This window comes from Salvelinus alpinus, chromosome 12, assembly GCF_045679555.1.
Source record: "Salvelinus alpinus chromosome 12, SLU_Salpinus.1, whole genome shotgun sequence".
Lineage (NCBI taxonomy): Eukaryota > Metazoa > Chordata > Actinopteri > Salmoniformes > Salmonidae > Salvelinus > Salvelinus alpinus.
Window position 1 is genome coordinate 40,466,681 of NC_092097.1, and position 20,646 is coordinate 40,487,326.

The 20,646-nt window shown below is 44.8% G+C and overlaps 1 protein-coding gene across 2 annotated transcripts in view; it reads right to left on the reverse strand.

Annotated features, from left to right (window-relative positions):
* The window catches only part of LOC139536088 (dihydropyridine-sensitive L-type skeletal muscle calcium channel subunit alpha-1-like), a 49,985-nt gene extending 29,883 nt beyond the window's left edge, over positions 1 to 20,102 (reverse strand). Inside the window, exons 1-6 of one of the 2 annotated variants that reach the window (XM_071336234.1) lie at positions 19,548 to 20,098; positions 14,547 to 14,652; positions 10,876 to 11,015; positions 10,551 to 10,693; positions 8,092 to 8,244; positions 7,799 to 8,004 (exon numbers count right to left, since the gene is read on the reverse strand). In XM_071336234.1, the coding sequence (XP_071192335.1) occupies positions 7,799 to 8,004; positions 8,092 to 8,244; positions 10,551 to 10,693; positions 10,876 to 11,015; positions 14,547 to 14,652; positions 19,548 to 19,738 (939 nt within the window). In that variant the 5' untranslated portion in view covers positions 19,739 to 20,098. Of the gene's footprint in view, positions 1 to 7,798; positions 8,005 to 8,091; positions 8,245 to 10,550; positions 10,694 to 10,875; positions 11,016 to 14,546; positions 14,653 to 19,547 lie in introns of both variants that reach the window. The other variant, XM_071336235.1, reaches the window with a different exon arrangement.
* Between the last annotated feature and the right edge of the window lie 544 nt (positions 20,103 to 20,646).

Sequence of the window (20,646 nt, forward strand, 5' to 3'; positions counted from 1 at the left end):
AACCAACCAAGCTGACACCAGCATTGCTTCAAAAAAAATAAACAAATAAACAAAATCATGAACCAATCAAAGGACTCATATTTACAACATCGGAAAAACAAAACAAAATCCCAAAGCCGACTAAATTGTTATCTGGCCCTAAACAGAGAATATGAATTGGCTGATTATCATTACTCTGTCAGAGATACGAAGCAGAGACAGATCCTTACCAAGTACAGGCTGAGAGACTTGTTTTATTTTTATTTAACCTTTATTTAGCTGGGCAAGTCAGATAAGAACAATATATTTTGATTTGTTTAACACTTTTATGGTTACTACATGATTCCATATGTGTTATGTCATCTAGACAGCGTTGGCCTAGAGCACACTAAAAACGATACATACCTCGACCTAAACATCAGCGCCACAGGTACCTTCCACAAAGTTGTGAACGATCTGAGAGACAAGGCAAGAAGGGCCTTCTATGCCATCAAAAGGAACATAACATTCGACATACCAATTAGGATCTGGCTAAAAATACTTGAATCAGTTATAGAACCCATTGCCCTTTATGGTTGTGAGGTCTGGGGTCCGCTCACCAACCAAGAATTCACAAAATGGGACAAACACCAAATTGAGACTCTGCATGCAGAATTCAGTAAAAATATCCTCTGTGTACAACGTAAAACACCAAATAATGCATGCAGAGCAGAATTAGGCCGATACCCCTTAATTATCAAAATCCAGAAAAGAGCCATTAAATTCTACAACCACCTAGAAGGAAGCGATTCCCAAACCTTCCATAACAACGCCATCACCTACAGAGAGATAATCCACTAAGCAAGCTGGTCCTTGGGCTCTGTTCACAAACACAAACAGACCCCACAGAGCCCCAGGACAGCAACACAACTTGACCCAACCAAATCACGAGAAAACAAAAAGATAATTACTTGACATATTGGAAAGAATTAACAAAAATAACTGAGCAAACTAGAATGCTATTTGGCCCTAAACAAAGAGCACACAGTGTCAGAATACCTGACCACTGTGGCTGACCCAAACTTAAGGAAAGCTTTGACTCAGTGAGCATAGCCTTGCTATTAAGAAAGGCTGCCATAGGTAGAGTTGGCTCTCAGGAGAAGACAGGCTGCCCACAAAATGAGGTGGAAACTGAGCTGCACTTCATAACCTCCTGCCAAATGTATGACCATGTTAGAGGCACATATTTCCCCCAGATTACACAGACCCACAAAGAATCTGAAAACAAACCCAATTTCGATAAACTCCCATATCTATTGGGTGAAATAACACAGTGTGCCATCACAGCAGCAAGATGTGTGACCTGTTGCCACAAGAAAAGGTCAACCAGTGAATAACAAAGGCCATTGTAAATATAAACCATATTTATGTTTATTTATCTTCCGTTTTGTAGTTCAACTATTTGCACATAATATGACATTTGAAATGTCTTTATTATTTTGGAACTTTGTGGGTGTTTACTGTTCATTTCGTATTGTTTATTTCAGTTTTGTTTATTATCTACTTCACTTGCTTAAGCAATGTTAACATATGTTTCCCATGCCAATAAAGCCCTTAAATTGAAATTGAATTGAGAGAGAAGGAAATATTTTTGGACATTTTGTCTTTCTACTATACAAACTAGACAAAACAACAAACGTGAAGCTATAGAACAAATAGTGCTGACACTAAACACTACACATAGACAATCACCCACCAACTACCTAATGAATATGGCTGCCTAAATATGGTTCCCAATCAGAGACAACGATAGACAGCTGTCTCTAATTGAGAACCAATCTAGGCAACCATAGACATACAGACACCTAGACTGAACACTGCCCCATAAACATACAAAAACCCCTAGACAATACAAAACACATACATCCCCATGTCACACCCTGACCTAACTAAAATAATAAAGAAAACAAAGATAACTAAGGCCAGGGTGTGACACCAACTTTGCCTGAGCAAACAGAAAATTCAACAACACACATTTGGCCTTCTCCTTATTTGAATACTTGTACCCCATTATAAACATTCCAACAGTAAGACCCATCCCCAACCTCACATACAGACATCCCAACAGAGACATTAATGGCATTAACCTGGCGCACACAGAAAACACATGAATCACAGTTTCACTCATAACACAGAAAGAACACCCTTGTCTGACTCCCGGGTCGACCCGTGCCAACCAGCTTTTAGTGGCCCTGACCTCTTTGGTACTGGGAGTTTGTAGAGCCCCCTCCATCTAAAAACCACCGCCACACATACCCCTGCCACTGATGTCCCTTCACTCCTGTTAGGCTCCTAATGTTCCTCACCTTAATACAGAGGTTGTAGAGGGCTTTACCTCCCACCCCCTCAAACTCCCCCAGGCTCGGAGTGTTAAAGTCCTTTATACCCCCTTACTAGTCCCCAGTCTCTGCCGTCACCTGCAGCTGTGGAAACATTGGTGACCCCTCCCCCGTTGGCCGCTCAAACACCCCCCTTACCGACTCAAACAGTGCCTCCTGGACCTCACCCAGGAATCTCTCCAGCAGCCTAAGAGATGTTAATCCTGTTTATTGTGCCACGACTTCCGGGATTTTCCACCCCTCTTCCCCCAGTAGTCGCAGGTCACCCAGCCTTAGTAAACCCGCTGCCATCAGTTGCTTCTGCAGGGTGGCCGATTGAACCGATCTCAAAAGGATGGCTGGATTGTGGAAGATAGGCTCCTCCCACAGCCCAGGCTCCACATCCCCTTCTCGTGCGGGCCTTAGCAGCTGCCAGGCCCTCAGCACTGCAGAGTAAAAATCAGAGAGACCTGCTGTACTCAGACTCTACAGCCTCATGAGGAACAGCTGCCGGTCCAACCCTAATCCGCCAGCACTCCTCAGCAGCGTGCATGCTGGTTCCCTCCAGCCGACATCAGTATGGTACAGCAGCCTCTGCGCCGCCTTTAGTCAGAATGCAGCCACCCTGCTCTCCAGTTCCACCAGACCCTGTCCTCCTTTGTGGACGGACATGTACAACACTGCCTCCCTCAGCCAGTGATGACCCAACCAGAAAAAAAATCCACCGGCTGGTGTAGCAAATCTGCGAGCAGACCGGCGCGGGGGGGGTGGTTGTGGACAGCCAGTGTATGCCATAGGAAGGATGCCACCAGGTTGTTGATTATCAGCACCCTCCCTCTATATGACACTTGGGACAGGAGCCACCTCCACCTGGCCAGTCTTGACACCACTGCCTGTGACAGCCCCAACCAGTTCTTCCTGACCCACATCTCCGAGCCCAGGTACACCCCCAAAATGTTAAGCCCTTCACAGCCCCACTGCAAACCCCCTGGAAGCAGAGGGGAGGCACTAACCCTCCATACCCCCCATAACAGAGCTTTGCTCTTGCCCCAGTTCATCTTAGCTGAAGAAGCTCCCTCGTACACCTTCAGACTAGTCTCTAGTGCCTGCATATCCTGCCCATCACTGACCATCACAGTTGCATTTGCCCGATAGAGGGCATCCTTGTCTAATGCCCTGCCTCACCCAGACTGGCCTACTGAGCCCCCCTTCCACCTTGACCATACATGACACCCCAGCATACAACATCTTCACACAAGCTAAAAACCTTTCCCCAAACACAGACATCACATTGAACAGATACTCATGGTCCACTCTATCAAAAGCCTTCTCTTGGTCTAAAGAGACCAGTCCAACATTCACATTAGAAACTCTCGACAAGTCCAACATGTCCCTGATTAAGAACAAGTTGTCCGTGATTGAGCGTCCCGGTACACAATATGCCTGGAAAAAACTGCCCAGGTCCCTACGTAATTCAGCTAAATTAGCCTGGAGGCCTACATTGCCTTGCCCCACCATCTCTACCTCCACTTCACTGATACTACGCTCGAGTTCCCCCAATACTTTCCTGGCCTCTGAGGATGAGAGAGCTGTATAATGTTAACAGAAAAGCAGAATTTGGACTTTTCTCACATCCGACCATTGACTCAAAGATTCATACTACTCTCTTTGCTGCCCCCACCTTTCACAAAAAGTCTGGAAACCTGAGCAAAAACACCATGGCATCTTGTAAGAGCTTTACATTAAACTTCCAATAGGATTCCTGCCGAGGCCCTGGTGAAATAGACAGCCGAGCCATGGTTATGTGGCGATCCGTAAAACCCACCGGGAGAATGGTAGCGCCCAACAGCCTATTGCTCTGATTTCTGGACATGCTCTAGTCGGGCTGCACTCACCCTAGCTCCAAAGACCTTCACCCATGTATACTGTCTTGTGTTGGGATGTTTAGTTCTCCAAACATCCACTAGGTCAAACTGCAACCTCTAAAGATTCTAAATTTTAAATTTTCACCTAAAATGACATACCCAAATCTAACTGCCTGTAGCTCAGGACCTGAGGCAAGGATATGCATATTATTGATACCATTTGAAAGGAAACACTTTGAAGTTTGTGGAAATTTGAAATTAATGTAGGAGAATATAACACATTAGATCTGGTAAAAGATAATACCATCATCTTTGAAATGCAAGAGAAAGGCCATAATGTATTATTCCAGCCCAGGCGCAATTTAGACTTTGGCCACTAGATGGCATCAGTGTATGTGCAACGTTTTAGACTGATCCAATGAACCATTGCATATCTGTTCAAAATGTTGTATCAAGACTGCCCAAATATGCCTAAATGTTTTATTAATACATTTTCAAGTTCATAATTGTGCACCCTCCTCAAACAATAGCATGGTATTTTTTCACTGTAATAGCTACTGTAAATTGGACAGTGCAGTTAGATTAACAAGAATTCAAGCTTTCTGCTCACATCAGATATGTCTATGTTCTAGGATTTTTTTGTTTGTTTCTTACAACCTCATGCTTCTCACATTAGGCTACATTAGCTCAACAGTCCCACGAGGAAGACACTGATCCTGTAGAGGTTTTTAATGATGTCCCTTAACACCCCACTGAGCCTGAATGAGACTCCACCCCATTTCTATCTTTCCTAAAAATCCATCATACAGTTCCAGTCCACGCTTACCACCAGCGTCTCCTCAGGCGCTACCTGTGAGATTTCCTGTCTGACACCCCCTCTCTCTCCCTATGCTAGGTGCATGCACATTTATAAGGACAAAACCCCTGTTGTTAATGTCTGCTTTTACTACAAGCAGTCTACCCCTACACACCTCCTTTGAGGAGCACATTTTTACCATCATACCCGGTGCAAAAAGGACTGCCACCCCTGCACTAACATTTGTTCCACGCCTCAGCACACTTGCCCTTTTCTACCAGAGCCCCTAATTGACTTCATTCATCGCATCACTATGAGTCTTCTGCAGAAACAACACCTGTACTTGTTTTGGTTTTACATATTCACCCAACAAACTCCTCTTTCCTGTATCTCTGGCGCCATTTAAATTAAGCGAGCCTCCCTGAAGAGTCTCCATAAGTGGGAGAAAGGCCAGCAATGAAAGAGACCAATAACAAACCTCAAAAAGCCCCAGTGCCAGAAAAAAACTATTCATCTCAATAGCATCTGAAGGTTGACCCTTACGCACGGTTGTGACCCACTTCCTCAACCTAAAATGTTTCCTTGGTAAGAGGATACCATGCCCTTCATTTTTCATAGCGTGTTGTACTGACCTTATAAACTTTCCCGGATCGCAAAAAAAGCTTCAAGATTAACGTTTTTCCCTTCAGTCTCATTCAGGAACCTTGACAGTTCCCTCATCGTGTACTTTGACACCTCTGCCTGACAGGCTGTCAGCTCTGGACCCATTGAGGAAGAGTCTGAAAAGAAAGCCTCCTCATCGTCCTATTCCTCAGACTCACCGTCCACCTCCTCATCTCCATCTCCCATTCTGACCACCTGCCCTTTTTCTCTAGTCGGGGCCTCCCCCCAGCTCCAGGCAAAGGTTCCTTAGTGCCTTTGACCACATCAGCCTCTCCCCTCCCACCTTTCTTCTCTCCATTTTTCCTCTTCGGCTTGACATCCTCCTCCACCACCCCAGTTGCTTGCACTTCCCCACTATACTCTCCTCATCCACTAGCATATCCTGACTAGCATGACTAGACCCAGTCTCCTCTACACCACCATCCATAGCCTGACTAGACCCAGCCTCATCTACACCACCATCCATAGCCTGACTAGACCCAGACTCATCTACACCACCATCTATAGCCTGACTAGACCCAGCCTGATCTACACCACAATCTAAAGCATGAGTAGGCCCAGCCTCATCTACACCACCATCCATAGCCTGACTAGACCCAGCCTCATCTACACCACCATCTATAGCCTGACTAGACCCAGCCTCATCTACAGCACCATCCATAGCCTGACTAGACCCAGCCTCATCTACACCACCATCCATAGCCTGACTAGACCCAGCCTGATCTACACCACAATCTAAAGCATGACTAGGCCCAGCCTCATCTACACCACCATCCATAGCCTGACTAGACCCAGCCTCATCTACACCACCATCCATAGCATGACTAGACCCAGCCTGATTTACACCACAATCTATAGTATGACTAGGCCCAGCCTCTGCTGCCTGCGTCTCATTCCCCCCTGCACGTTGACCTTGATTTCTCCCACTGGCGCTTGTGCCCTCACCTTGTCTACAGCCTTTATGTGCCTTTATGCCCCAAATCCCCACACTCAAAACACTGGCAAATCCGCACACTCTGTGCTGGCAAACCCCACGTAGAGCTCCTCCCCATGCCTCACTTTAAAAATGCATGTTTAACTGTTGCTCATTGTTATTCAGAAACATGAACACTTGCCTCCGGAATGAAACAACGTGCTTAACGGCATCTGCATGAAAACCTGCTGACAGTACACGGAAACCACTAGCAAACTTACCAAAACCAACTCAGCTCTTTCCGGATTTGATCATCCATAATAAATGGAGGCAGATTTGCAACTACCACTCTAGTCGAAAGAGGAGAAATCGGCACTACCCACCAAATGTACTATTTTCATGAACACAACCACAGCTTTGTTCATTTTGGATGCGGAATGTATAAATTCAGCTCCTGCCTGTTCGCGGACCGCGAGCAGAACCTCCTCCACCTTAACTCCAATATCAGGACACACCTGACGTAACGACAGCGTTTCCTCTGCGCTAGGCTGCGAAGCCATCGCGCATACCACACCATTCAAATCCCCAGGAAACTAAAACTCTGTCCTCTTCCTCTTCCCTAACTTTGAAAAATAAAAACAGTGGGTACCGCTAAGCTAACAGTGCATTGAAACAACACCATAGAAAATAAACATTTAAAGAAAAGACTAAGGAAAGAATCAAGAAAATAAGTAAGGACAGAGCCCTCCACACGGCCTCTCAACTACAAAACACTCCCAGCATGCACTTAAAGAGAGAGAGAGAGAGAGAGCGAAAGAAAGAGAGATGGAGAGACAGACATGAGACAGAGTGATAGTACAGATATGGGCTACATTAACTGAGGCAACTTAAAAGAAACGATAAACCTGCATACTGCTCTTGCTAGTATCACTGTTTTTTATTTAAGCTTATGTGTTGGCCTCTTGGATTTCCTCAGAGCTTTTGACGAATGCCATGAGGCCGATAGGTAACTGTCAATAAAAGAAGAGGGATACTAGCAAGAGCAGTGTGCGGATTTCTCTATTCTTTTAAGTTACGTTGTTGTTACCATGCACTTACAACCAGATAGCTCAGATATGCAAGTGCCTTATTGAAATTTGAACTTCATAAAGTGGGGTAAATCTGAGATATACAACACAGTAGTAATATACAGTATATGGGTATAGGGGGTGATGTAATACAGTACCCAGTATAACACGTCGGTCCAGCCCTGGGTAGTGATGCACTGGTAGACAGTGAGCATAGCGAAGCCCAGGTTGTCAAAGTGTGTGATGCCGTTGTTGGGTCCGGCCCAACCTGCCCTACAGTCTGTCCCGTTGATGGTGCAGCGCCGCCCGTTCCCGGCTTGGGCACAAGGAGATGGCTTCTCATTCTCCACCGTGGCTATGATATCTGAAGGACAATTGGGGAAAAGATATAGGCAGGGTGAGTGTGTGTGCTTGTGCATGTATATGCATAAATGTGTGTTCTGTTCCTTACTTGTGCCTGTGTAGTAGCAGGTTTTGTGCATCTTGCACTTGAAGAGCTCCAGTCCCACGATGGCATAGATAGTGACCATGAAGAATACCAGCAGGGAGATGTGGAACAGAGGTAACATGGACTTCAGGATGGAATTCATCACCACCTGCAGGCCTGGAGGGTGACCACGCATTTTAAATGTCATAGGCCTAGTAGTCGACCAATGATAAGTTAACTTAATCAGACTGCAAACTCACTGGAATTATCCAAATCAAGTTGTATTTGACACTAGCATTGTCGCTGAAGGAAAGTGTTTTCGGAATGTGGTTGTGGTGAGCGCTAGGCTCCTCTCACCACCAACGTGCTCTCTGCTTCCTGTAACGGACACAACGTGCTCTCTGCTTCCTGTAACAGGGGCAACGTGTTCTCTGCTTCCTGTAACAGGGGCAACGTGCTCTCTGCTTCCTGTAACGGGTGCAACGTGCTCTCTGCTTCCTGTAACGGGGGCAACGTGCTCTCTGCTTCCTGTAACTGGGGCAACGTGCTCTCTGTTTCCTGTAACGGGGGCAACATGCTCTCTGCTTCCTGTAAGGGGGGCAACGTGCTCTCTGCTTCCTGTAACTGGGGCAACGTGCTCTCTGTTTCCTGTAACGGGGGCAACATGCTCTCTGCTTCCTGTAATGGGGGCAACGTGTTCTCTGCTTCCTGTAACTGGGGCAACGTGCTCTCTGTTTCCTGTAATGGGGGCAACATGCTCTCTGCTTCCTGTAATGGGGGCAACGTGCTCTCTGCTTCCTGTAACTGGGGCAACGTGCTCTCTGTTTCCTGTAATGGGGGCAACATGCTCTCTGCTTCCTGTAATGGGGGCAACGTGCTCTATGCTTCCTGTAATAGGGGCAACGTGCTCTATGCTTCCTGTAAGGGGGGCAACGTGCTCTCTGCTTCCTGTAACTGGGGCAACGTGCTCTCTGTTTCCTGTAACGGGGGCAACATGCTCTCTGCTTCCTGTAAGGGGGGCAACGTGTTCTCTGCTTCCTGTAACTGGGGCAACGTGCTCTCTGTTTCCTGTAATGGGGGCAACATGCTCTCTGCTTCCTGTAATGGGGGCAACGTGCTCTCTGCTTCCTGTAACTGGGGCAACGTGCTCTCTATTTCCTGTAACGGGGCAACATGCTCTCTGCTTCCTGTAATGGGGGCAACGTGCTCTATGCTTCCTGTAATGGGGGCAACGTGCTCTATGCTTCCTGTAATGGGGGCAACGTGCTCTTTGCTTCCTGTAATGGGGGCAACGTGCTCTTTGCTTCCTGTAATGGGGGCAACGTGCTCTTTGCTTCCTGTAATGGGGGCAACGTGCTCTTTGCTTCCTGTAATGGGGGCAACGTGCTCTTTGCTTCCTGTAATGGGGGCAACGTGCTCTCTGCTTCCTGTAATGGGGGCAACGTGCTCTTTGCTTCCTGTAATGGGGGCAACGTGCTCTTTGCTTCCTGTAATGGGGGCAACGTGCTCTTTGCTTCCTGTAATGGGGGCAACGTGCTCTATGCTTCCTGTAATGGGGGCAACGTGCTCTATGCTTCCTGTAATGGGGGCAACGTGCTCTATGCTTCCCGCGACAACAGGGCGATGATTGTTTTGAATGCGCCCGAATTCCCCGCAAAACATATAATTTACCGTTAATCCTCGTAATTTCCCAGTAATTTAGAATGTTAGTGTTTGCTTATATCAACCATTTCTGTTAATTCATTAAATGTATTAGGCTAGGGCTATCGCGTTAATTTACCGTTCTCATATTCAGAATTTAGACATTTTGTTTGCAGAGTTTACAAACTAGGCTACATTAGTGAGAAAAAAGTTTTGGTTTATTTAGTTTCATTAAAAAAAATAAAAAAAATATCCGATGTCTTTTGTTTGGATCGCTCCGTGTGTGTCTGGTTTCTCCGTCACGCCAAGGCGCCAAATACTGAGATAGCACGCAACAAATACGTGGTGTCTCGTGACTCCTCAGAGTCAGTATCCTATGCCTACTGTGAGTTGAGATAAAAGTGTTCAGTTTAGGAACTGTGATGTTATATCATAATTAAGTATCATTTTGGCTAATTTTCTAATGTAATGATTGATATGGAAATTGCCCTAAATGAACCAGTTTCTTGGTAATTGCCCATTTGGTTGGGCCCAGTGCATACAGTAGGCCTTGTGTTTGAGGTCCTTAAAGGCAGATTCATTTTGGTTTCTCAAGGGGAGGCTGTCTTGCCCTATATACCTGTGTCCATTCAGGACAGGTTAAGCTAGATTCAGAGGCTATTTATTTTGACTGTTGCCATTGTATCTATATTGTAAAACTATGATTACTTTTTGTTTGAATATGTTGTATTATATGGATCACCAAGACTTGTAAATAAATCTATACTTTAACCTGCCTTGCCTTCTGCTGATTTCCTGCCCTTATGACTGCTACAAGGTCTCTATTTTACAGTGATCCTTACTGGGGACTCCAGAGACCAGCCTGAGGGGCCGGAGCACCCTGAACGCCCTGAGGGCCTTCATATCGAAGCCTCCTCCCTTCTCCCCTGGTTGAGCCTCCACACCACTGATATAGGTGATGGAGTCACCGATGACTGCGAACAGCCTGGAGAGGGAGAGAAGGGGGAGAGGATAGGGAGAGGGGAAGAAGAGAGACAGAGGGAGAGGTAAGAAGTTCAAAGATAGAAGAGCACGAAAGGGAGATAAACAACATCATATGGGTTCACAGAAAGAAAAGTTATAGCATGGCAGTATATTTCCATCTCCATATCCGTTGTCCCTACTTACCCAACAGACACACAGACAAAGTCCAGTATGTTCCAACAGTTCCGTAGATATGCATTCTCGTGAAATAGAAATCCATAGGCTACTATCTTTAGAAAGCACTCTATGGAGAAGACGATGAGGAAGATGTACTCCAGACTTTCCTGTAAAACATCAATGACGGCTTGTTAGGGTATCATGATGTACTAACTACAGTTCCCATAATTCTATGTGTAATGGACTACAATTCATTGATTCTGCTTGGTAGCAAATGCTCCAAACATGTTATAACTGATGGCTAGTTTGTCAGGGATTAGGAGTCAATGGCACAACAACCATTTCTAGTATATTCTTTTTACACTACACAGGGAATATTGAGTCATTTTGTAGTATTTACAAGAGGTAATCTGACTAAGTCATTGATCCTGCTTGGTAAAAATCCCCCAGTATAGCTCCCTGGTCTGTGTATTTGTGTCTCTCCTCTCCCATTACAGGCCAGGCATACAGGGAATGGCCCCGCTGACTAACAACTGAACACTTCAGAGCTAAGGTCCCCAAAATGGCACCTACTCACTCACCGCCCTGTCTGATTTTATTAACCCTTCACATCCCTCACATAATACTCAGACAGCACCCAGGTCTCCCTCCAGACAGAGCTTCCTTATCTCAGTGGGACTTATTGTTTAGAGATAATGGTTATTAGTATAAAAAATGATCTGCCTTCATTTTTTTAAATCTACAAAGCAGTATATCAATTAATCAGGCTACTTATTTGTATTTGTACGGTCTGTTATATAGGGGCTCTTGACTTACAAGACATCTAATGTGTATATACTTTTGTGCCTGTATCATAACTTGGCAAATTAACTTAAACTTGAACTTGAAACGTGATCATGAGCATGGGCAAGTGATAAATAAAAAAACAAATAGGCATACGTCTGTGATGACAGATACACCAACAAGTGGCCATGGGTAACGTGTTCTATTTGAGGTAGGATTTCTTAATAGGGTCTGACTATTCAGCCCACCAGGATAAGGGCATGTGTAAGCAGTTTACAGCGTAAAAACAATACCTTTAATAACGTTTCAAAGTGCTGTACTGTATGTAGCACAGTGAACCTAAATTACATTGGGGTTAGATTCTGTCAAGTCATGAACATTCCTATAGGGGCATTTATAGAATGTGTCTTCGGGTTTCACATACTAACACACACACACACACACACACACACAGACACACAGACACACAGACACACACACACACACACACACACACACACACACACACACACACAGACACACAGACACACAGACACACACACACACACACACACACACACACACACACACACACACACACACACACACACACACACACACACACACACACACACACACGCACACACACGCACACACACACACACACACACACATATTGATTACATGATGCGGCTCAACAGTGGCGTCACACATTCCTCTGGTGCCCCACTGAGTCCATGTGGTATGGTAGGTGGATATATATAAAGCCTTTACACACCCAGCTGAGGGGAGGGGACCAGGAGGGGGAGAGGGAGCACCTGTCCCTCTCAGTCAGCTGGGCCAAGGACATTATGCAGCAGGGACGGGGACAGTCTCTCTATGGGTCTGTGCTTTACAGGTAAAAAAGCTTTTGTAACCTGATGGCCACTGCTCTGGTGTGAACAGAGTCCCTCTGTCTCTGACATCACAATGTGGCCCAGGTTAAGATCCGTAGAACAGACATCATGACTAGAAGGAACAAATTATGTTTTTTAAGCCAAGAGTCAATTTTGGAATCGGTTGCATCAAGCTCACAGCTATACATGTTTACTCTACTGTAGCCTAAGCTGCAACTGCAAACATGTAAAGTTTGAATCTGGATCACTGCTATTTCAGCAACTCTATGAAACTCTCTTTCCTCTCTATCTATCCTATCCAAGAAATAAAACTAAAACATACGAGAGGAGTGGGACAGCCCCACTCCTTAAAAAAAAGAGGAAATTAAATGTTGCCATGCTACTGTACAGCAGTAGCTTATCAAAAGAGAAGACCCAACACAGCATCAGTCTGTATTTCCTTCATAATACTGTTTTGATGCCTACTCTCTAGTGGATGTCTGTGAGCTAAAAAATGACCAGCCTTTATTAGGGTTACAAAAATATCCTCTTGGAGATGGCCTTTGATGGGTAGACAACTTAGCTCTAGTACAATCTGACCCAGCATTTCACAGCCTATAATAACTGAGACCACTATAATGATCCATAACAGTATTCCAACTAGTACACCACAGTATAACAACACTATAACAGCACTTGTAAATCTTGCACTGATGTTACTTAAAAAAAACACATTTTTCTTTTCCGTACACACAAGATTTGAAAAGTGCACATTCAGCCATGGCGAAAGGTGAACTGTATCTTAGATCATTCAAAAAGCCAGACTCCAAATAGCACAGGTCATTACAGTTACAGAACACCCCATCCCTTCCACCTACAGGCAGATGAAACTGAGCCTGGATCTGTGTCTCTGTAACTGTAAGTGACGGATGACTGAGATATTGCAGGCATCAGGTCAGTGGTTCCACCCCAGCCAAAGCATATGGCAGCTGCTTCTCATGTGGCTGATTAAGAAAACTGCACACCCCCTCACGACATGATTCTCAGTAATAGGGTGTAGTGGGCCGAAAAGTATCCCTGTTCATTCCTGTCCTCACCCTGCTTCAACACGGCTGGATTCATACACCAAGCAACAGGTCACTATCATCCCAGAGGACATGGACATGTACAGTATATTGATGCATCATCAGGTTTCTCTGACACACAAATACACTCCTATTGTACAGCAGTCTACACTCACACATGTCCACTGATGATGACATACAGAGATGATAGGGTGCAGGGCTTCTTCACGTCTGTTTCGACAACCTCTATCTTTATCTCCTTACTGGGTCACTCAGAAATAGACATCTCGGTCTACCCATTTCTTAAATGGGCATTTTGTGGTTGATTTCATTATCTTTTTCAGACAAAACTCAAAATGAGCAGAACTATCATAGTTGGATAGCAGTTAGTTCCAGTCTGGCATCGGGCCCACAACATTTCAAGCCCTTGCTGCTAGATCAAATTGCACTGAAACTGGATTACACCAAACATCCAGGCCTTCGTGCCTGTTATAAGTCATGAGAAGTGTAGCCAAGATGGCCACACTAGGCTCCAGATCCCAGTTTGCTTGATTTATGAACTGTGCTCCTACAACAGAACGGTGACCAATTTGCAGCAGGGCCACGAAATAACCAGCTCATTCACCTCCATGATCGAGGTATGAATGCGGTGCTCACTACACATTCAGACATACATGTTCTGTGTATTCATGTCAGACAGGGAGGCTTCCTGTGAAAACCCTGGTTCCCAACCTCAATTCATTCAACCACAACTAGTAGAATAAGATGCTCTGCATCATATGAGATGTGAGATGGGTACTGGGTCCATACGGGTCCATACTCATTTACATTACATTTACATTTAAGTCATTTAGCAGACGCTCTTATCCAGAGCGACTTACAAATTGGAAAGTTCATACATATTCATCCTGGTCCCCCCGTGGGGAATGAACCCACAACCCTGGCGTTGCAAGCGCCATGCTCTACCAACTGAGCCATACGGGACCGTGTAACTCACCAGGTTACTGTTGGTGTTGTTGCTGTCCTCCTCAGGCATGGGAAGAAACACAGCCAGGGCCACACAGTTGGCAAAGATGGTCAGCAGGATAATGATCTCGAACGGTCTGAAGGCAAACACTTAGGAAAGGTTCAATTTACACTGTGTACACACATCCAGTGGATTACAGAGATGCAAGTACTAGCGTAAAAATTACCCAATTTTCATACTTGAGTAAAAGTAAAGATACCTTAACAGAAAATGACTCAAGTAAAAGTAAAAGTCACCCAATAAAATCTTACTTGAGCAAAAGTCAAAAAGTATTTGGTTTTAAATATACTTAAGTATCAAAAGTAAATGTAATTGCTAAAACTATTTCAAATTCCTTATATCAAGCAAAACCTTGTTTTTTTTAATTTACGGATAGCCAGGGGCACACTCCAACACTCATACATAATTTACAAACAAAGCATTTGTGTTTAGTGAGTCCGCCAGATCAGATGCAGTAGGGATGACCAGGGATTTTCTTTTTAAGTGTGTGAATTAGACCATTTTCCTGTCCTGCTAAGCATTCAACATGTTAATGAGTACTTTTGGGTGGCAGGGAAAATGTATGGAGTAGAAAGTACATTATTTTCTTTAGGAATGTAGTGGAGTAAAAGTAGAAGTTGTCAAAGAAATAAATAGTAAAGTAAAGTACAGATACCCCAAAAAACGACTTAAGCAGTACTTTCAAGTATTTTTACTTAAGTACTTTACACCACTGGATGCAAGATGTATAGTAATAATATAATTTCAAAAGACAGTGAGATGCTCACAGAGTATCTAAACGGTGTGTGGGGTATGCTCATTTATTTTCAAACACACAGGAACACACTGATATTACCTAACCAAGCAGTATGGATGGATATGGATAGCTATTCCACTGTTCGAGGCCTTCGAGTAGCACACATGCATCTCGATGAGATCTTACAACCTCACCCAAATATCAGATGACTGATCTAAATAGCCTTAATGTCACGCCCTGGCCTTAGTATTCTTTGTTTTCTTTATTATTTTAGTTAGGTCAGGGTGTGACATGGGGAATGTATGTGTTTTTGGGATTGTCTAGGGGTTTGTATGTTAAATGGGTCAGTGTCTTGTCTAGGTGTTTGTATGTCTATGGCTGCCTAGATTGGTTCTCAATTAGAGGCAGCTGTGGTTCATTGTCTCTGATTGAGAGCCATATTTAAGGCAGCCATAGGCATTGGGTTTTGTGGGTAATTGTCTATGTAGAACGTTTGTAGCTTTTGTATTGCACTTACGTTTGTAGCTTCACTGTTGTATTGTTTCGTTTTGTTATAAGTGTTCGTTTCGTGTTTCACTCGTCTCAAATAAAAGAGATGTATTTTCCACACGCTGCGCCTTGGTCCACTCATTATCCTCAAGACGATCGTGACACTTAAGGTGTACAGTATGGTTTAACAGGCTACCGTAGGCCTCATATTACAGTGAACTCGTGCTCTAGCTAGTTTTGTGTCAGTTGTTTGTCCAGGGCTACAACAACAATGTATGCTGTTCAGAGGTATTGGAGGAGCTGAGAAACACTAGGTTACTGGATAACTTTTAACAGCGTAACCATTGCAATCTTGGCAATCTGAATCATAAAAATGTGAGTCATCAATAAAGTGAGTCTGCTGTATGTGCATGTCAGTGCCACCCGACCCCTCAATAGGGACGTCCCCATATCTAAAACACTGGAAGACGTTTGAGGCCAACACAATGGGTCAGTTACAAGAAAATCTGACCTATTTACATTGCCACCTGTGGTAAAGATCAATCAATCAAATGTATTTATAAAGCCCTTTTTACATCAGCAGATGTCACAAAGTGCTATACAGAAACCCAGCCTAAAACCCCAAACAGCAAGCAATGCAGATGTAGAAGCACGGTGGCTAGGAAAAACTCCCTAGAAAGGCAGGAACCTAGGAAAAAACCTAGAGAGGAACCAGGCTCTGAGGGGTGGCCAGGCCTCTTCTGGCTGTACCGGGTAAAGATGGTGGAGAGTTCAAATATCTGGCTCCCTTCAGTACAGCACATTCAAATGGTCAATCTTGTGTAATATTACACTCCTGGATGTGTAATAAATACAAAGCCATAATCAGGGTACTATCATGGATGATATACCACAACTACATTATCATCACCATTCCATTATTGTGGGCCGGCTAAGGAGTATTGGTGTCTCTGAGGGATCTTTGGTTGGTTTGCTAACTACCTCTCTCAAAGAGTGCAGTATATAAAGTCAGAAAATATGCTGTCTCAGCCATTGCCTGTCACCAAGGGAGTACCCCAAGGCTCAATCCTAGGCCCCACACTCTTCTCAATTTACATCAACAACATAACTCAGGCAGTAGGGAGCTCTCTCATCCATTTATATGCAGATGATACAGTCTTATACTCAGCTGGCCACTCCCCGGATTTTGTGTTCAATGCTCTACAACACAGCTTTCCTAGTGTCCAACAAGCTTTCTCTACCCTTAATCTTGTTCTGAACAACTTCAAAACAAAGGTCATGTGGTTTGGTAAGAAGAATGCCCCTCTCCCCACAGGTGTGATTACTACCTCTGAGGGTTTAGAGCTTGAGGTAGTCACCTCATACAAGTACTTGGGAGTATGGCTAGACGGTACACTGCCCTTCTCTCATAACAAAGCTGCAGGCTAAAGTTCAATCTAGACTTGGTTTCCTCTATTGTAATCGCTCCACTTTCACCCCAGCTGCCAAACTAACCCTGATTCAGATTACCATCCTACCCATGCTAGATTACGGCGACATAATTTATAGATCGGCAGGTAAGGGTGCTCTCGAACGGCTAGATGTTCTTTACCATTCCGCCATCAGATTTGCCACCAATGCTCCTTAAAGGACAAATCACTGCACTCTATCCTCCTCTGTAAACAGGTCATCTCTGTACACCCGTCGCAAGACCCACTGGTTGATGCTTATTTATAAAACCCTCTTAGGCCTCACTCCCCCCTATCTGAGATATCTACTGCAGCCCTATTCCTCCACATACAACACCCATTCTGCCAGTCACATTCGGTTAAAGGTCCCCAAAGCACACATCCCTGGGTCGCTCCTCTTTTCAGTTCGCTGCAGCTAGCGACTGGAACGAGCTGCAACAAACACTCAAACTGGACAGTTTTATCTCAATCTCTTCATTCAAAGACTCAATCATGGACACTCTTACTGACAGTTGTGGCTGCATCGTGTGATGTATTGCTGTCTCTACCTTCTTGCCCTTTGTGTTGTTGTCTGTGCCCAATAATGTTTGTACCATGTTTTGTGCTGCTACCACTTTTTGTTGCTACCGTGTTGTTGTTATGTTGTGTTGCTACCATGCTGTGTTGTCATGTGTTGCTGCTTTGCTACGCTGTTGTCTTAAGTCTCTCTTTATGTGGTGTTGTGTTGTCTCTCTTTTTGTGATGTGTGTTTTGTCCTATATCTATATTGTATTTATTTATTTTTTAAATCCCAGGCCCCGTCTCCGCAGGAGGCCTTTTGCCTTTTGGTAGGCCGTCATTGTAAATAAGAATTTGTTCTTAACTGACTTGCCTAGTTAAATAAAGGTTAAATAAATCAAATAAATACAAATGATGCTGTGCCCTCTCAGACTGCAGTAGCCAGTCCCGCCAGCAGTCTATATCTGAGGCAGTGTTCTCACAGCGTGTCTGTTTTTAGGTTGTGACGAGGGAGGACAGGTGTCCGTACAACCCCAGGAATATCATTACGCCGCATATTTTACATGTCCAGAAACGTCCATCAACGGCTTCACTGGATTATAACACATCTCAGTGGAACATTACTGCAGCCAGAGGAATTACTCATAACCAAAACAGAACTGCAGCCTTGTACATGGGATTCATTATGAACAGGGCTGAATTGGGATTCTGAGCAGTGGTGGAATTGCCCTGAAGATATTATGCATTTACAAGATAATTCAAAAAGAATTGTGTTGTCTCCCAGTCACTGCCCACTGTGGGTTGACTCCACTCTATCTTGATGCTACATCATGTTGTTATAAAACCCATAGTTTGAGCCCATAACTCTTGGTACAGCAGGGCTATCAACCTGTCGCTCTGGTGCTCAAGTGAGCTTGAAGCCACTCTACAGATGTAACCAGTGTTCAGCATGGCTGCAGACTGGACTCAACCTCCATAAAATATAAAGGCTGTGTTCTACTGGAGGCTGCTGAGGGGAGGACGGCTCATAATAATGGCTGGAACTGAGCGGATGGAATGGCATCATACACATTGAAACTATGTTTGATGTATTTGGTACAATTCCACTAATTCTGCTCCAGCCATTACCATGAGCCCGTCCTGCCCAATTAAGGTGCCACCAACCTCCTGTGCTGTGTTCAGTGGTTTTTATGTGTATGTTGGACTGTAATGTCTGAGTGTATCAGAGTAATAATCATTCTACTACTGCTATATATAGAGACTCAACTTTATAAAGAGATGACTCGTCACTCACTCAGCCATTCCTCAGATCCCTGAGGCAGTTGTTCCCAAACTCTCTGCTGCTCGGACCCATTCAAAGACTTCAGAGTTCTCTGTGATCCATCAAATACACAAATCCTTATCTCTCTAACAGCCCAGCCCAAAACACTACTGGGTTGAATTGGCCATCAGTACAAGACCAAACTAAAGGTGCATTATCAGTGTCATCAACAGTCATTTTCTATCCTGCAAGTCCAAACACAGGCTTCACTATCTGGCCATGTAAGAAACAATATAAGTGCAGTGCTTTCAAACCATGAATGCCTAAGAGCATGACCCTGCTTCATGGTTAAAACCTTTCATATCTAGTCTGTTTGTGCTGTGTTGACAAGACAGCACAAACAGATCTGACATCAGGCTACATAATTTCTACATGACTCTGAGCATGGCTATCAAGTGACAACCCGTCCCATTTTCCCACACACTCCTGTCCCCTGACCCCTGACCTCTGGCCTCTGGCCCCTGACCACTAAAGGATACTTCCATTCCACAATGTTAATGGCAGCCTTGCGGAAGGGGTTCTTCAGCGTGAGGAAGAAGAGAGAGCGTGCGGGCCGAGGGTTTCCTCCAGTGGCCAGGAGCTTCTTTAGCTTCTCCTTCTGCTTTCTCTTCAGAGTTTCCTCGTCCATAATGTAGGACTGCAGGTTCGGTTCACCACCACTGTCCCCCATCTTGACTCTACCTGGAGAGTTTGGATGAAGTGAAGTCGGTCGCTAAAATGGCCTCCTCAGCCAGCCAGCTACTGTACTCCCAAACTGATCTGGTCCTCCAGATATTGGCCCAAGTTGGCCCAAGTGAAGATGGTTGCCTTCGGTGCTGTATTCCACCAGGTCAGCTAGCTCAGCTAATCTAGGTCTGCTCTGACAATGTAATCCTACTAGTCCTCTTCATAACCTGCTGGGTCTGCACTCCTCTCTCCTCTCTGCTGTCTATATCTCCCTGTCCTCTTTCTTGGTCATACACTCTATGACTGACAGTGTCTGACTGTCTCTCTCCCGTTCCCCTCTCTCTCTCTCTCTCGCTCTCTCTCGCTCTCTCTCTCTCTCACTCCCTTTCTGATATGACAGGACTGTGCCTCTCTGTGAGAGTATTGGTTGGAGGAACAGTTGGTCAGCGGAATAATAAATATAGACAATCATTGTCATTCTGCTGCGGAGGGGTGACATGGGGGACATGGGCAAAGATATATGAGAGGGGTGAGTGGGCATGGCTGGAGGTATGGTGTGTGTGTGTGTGTGTGTGTGTGTGTGTGTGTGTGTGTGTGTGTGTGTGTGTGTGTGTGTGTGTGTGTGTGTGTGTGTGTGTGTGTGTGTGTGTGTGTGTGTGTGTGTGTGTGTGTGTGTGTGTGTGTGTGTGTGTGTGTGTGTGTGTGTGTGTGTGTGTTGGCAGGTGTGTACATTTACCAAGACTGAAGGGTAAGGCAGGGTAAGACACATAGTATTTCATTCTCGGCCCTACAGTAATATTGTGTTATTGGCTAAAAGGGTTGGAGTGGTGTCCTGTCATTGGTCGTAGCAGACATTGGCTTTGCTGTATGACTTTCAATTACCTTTTAGCTGCCTTGACAGACATGACTTCT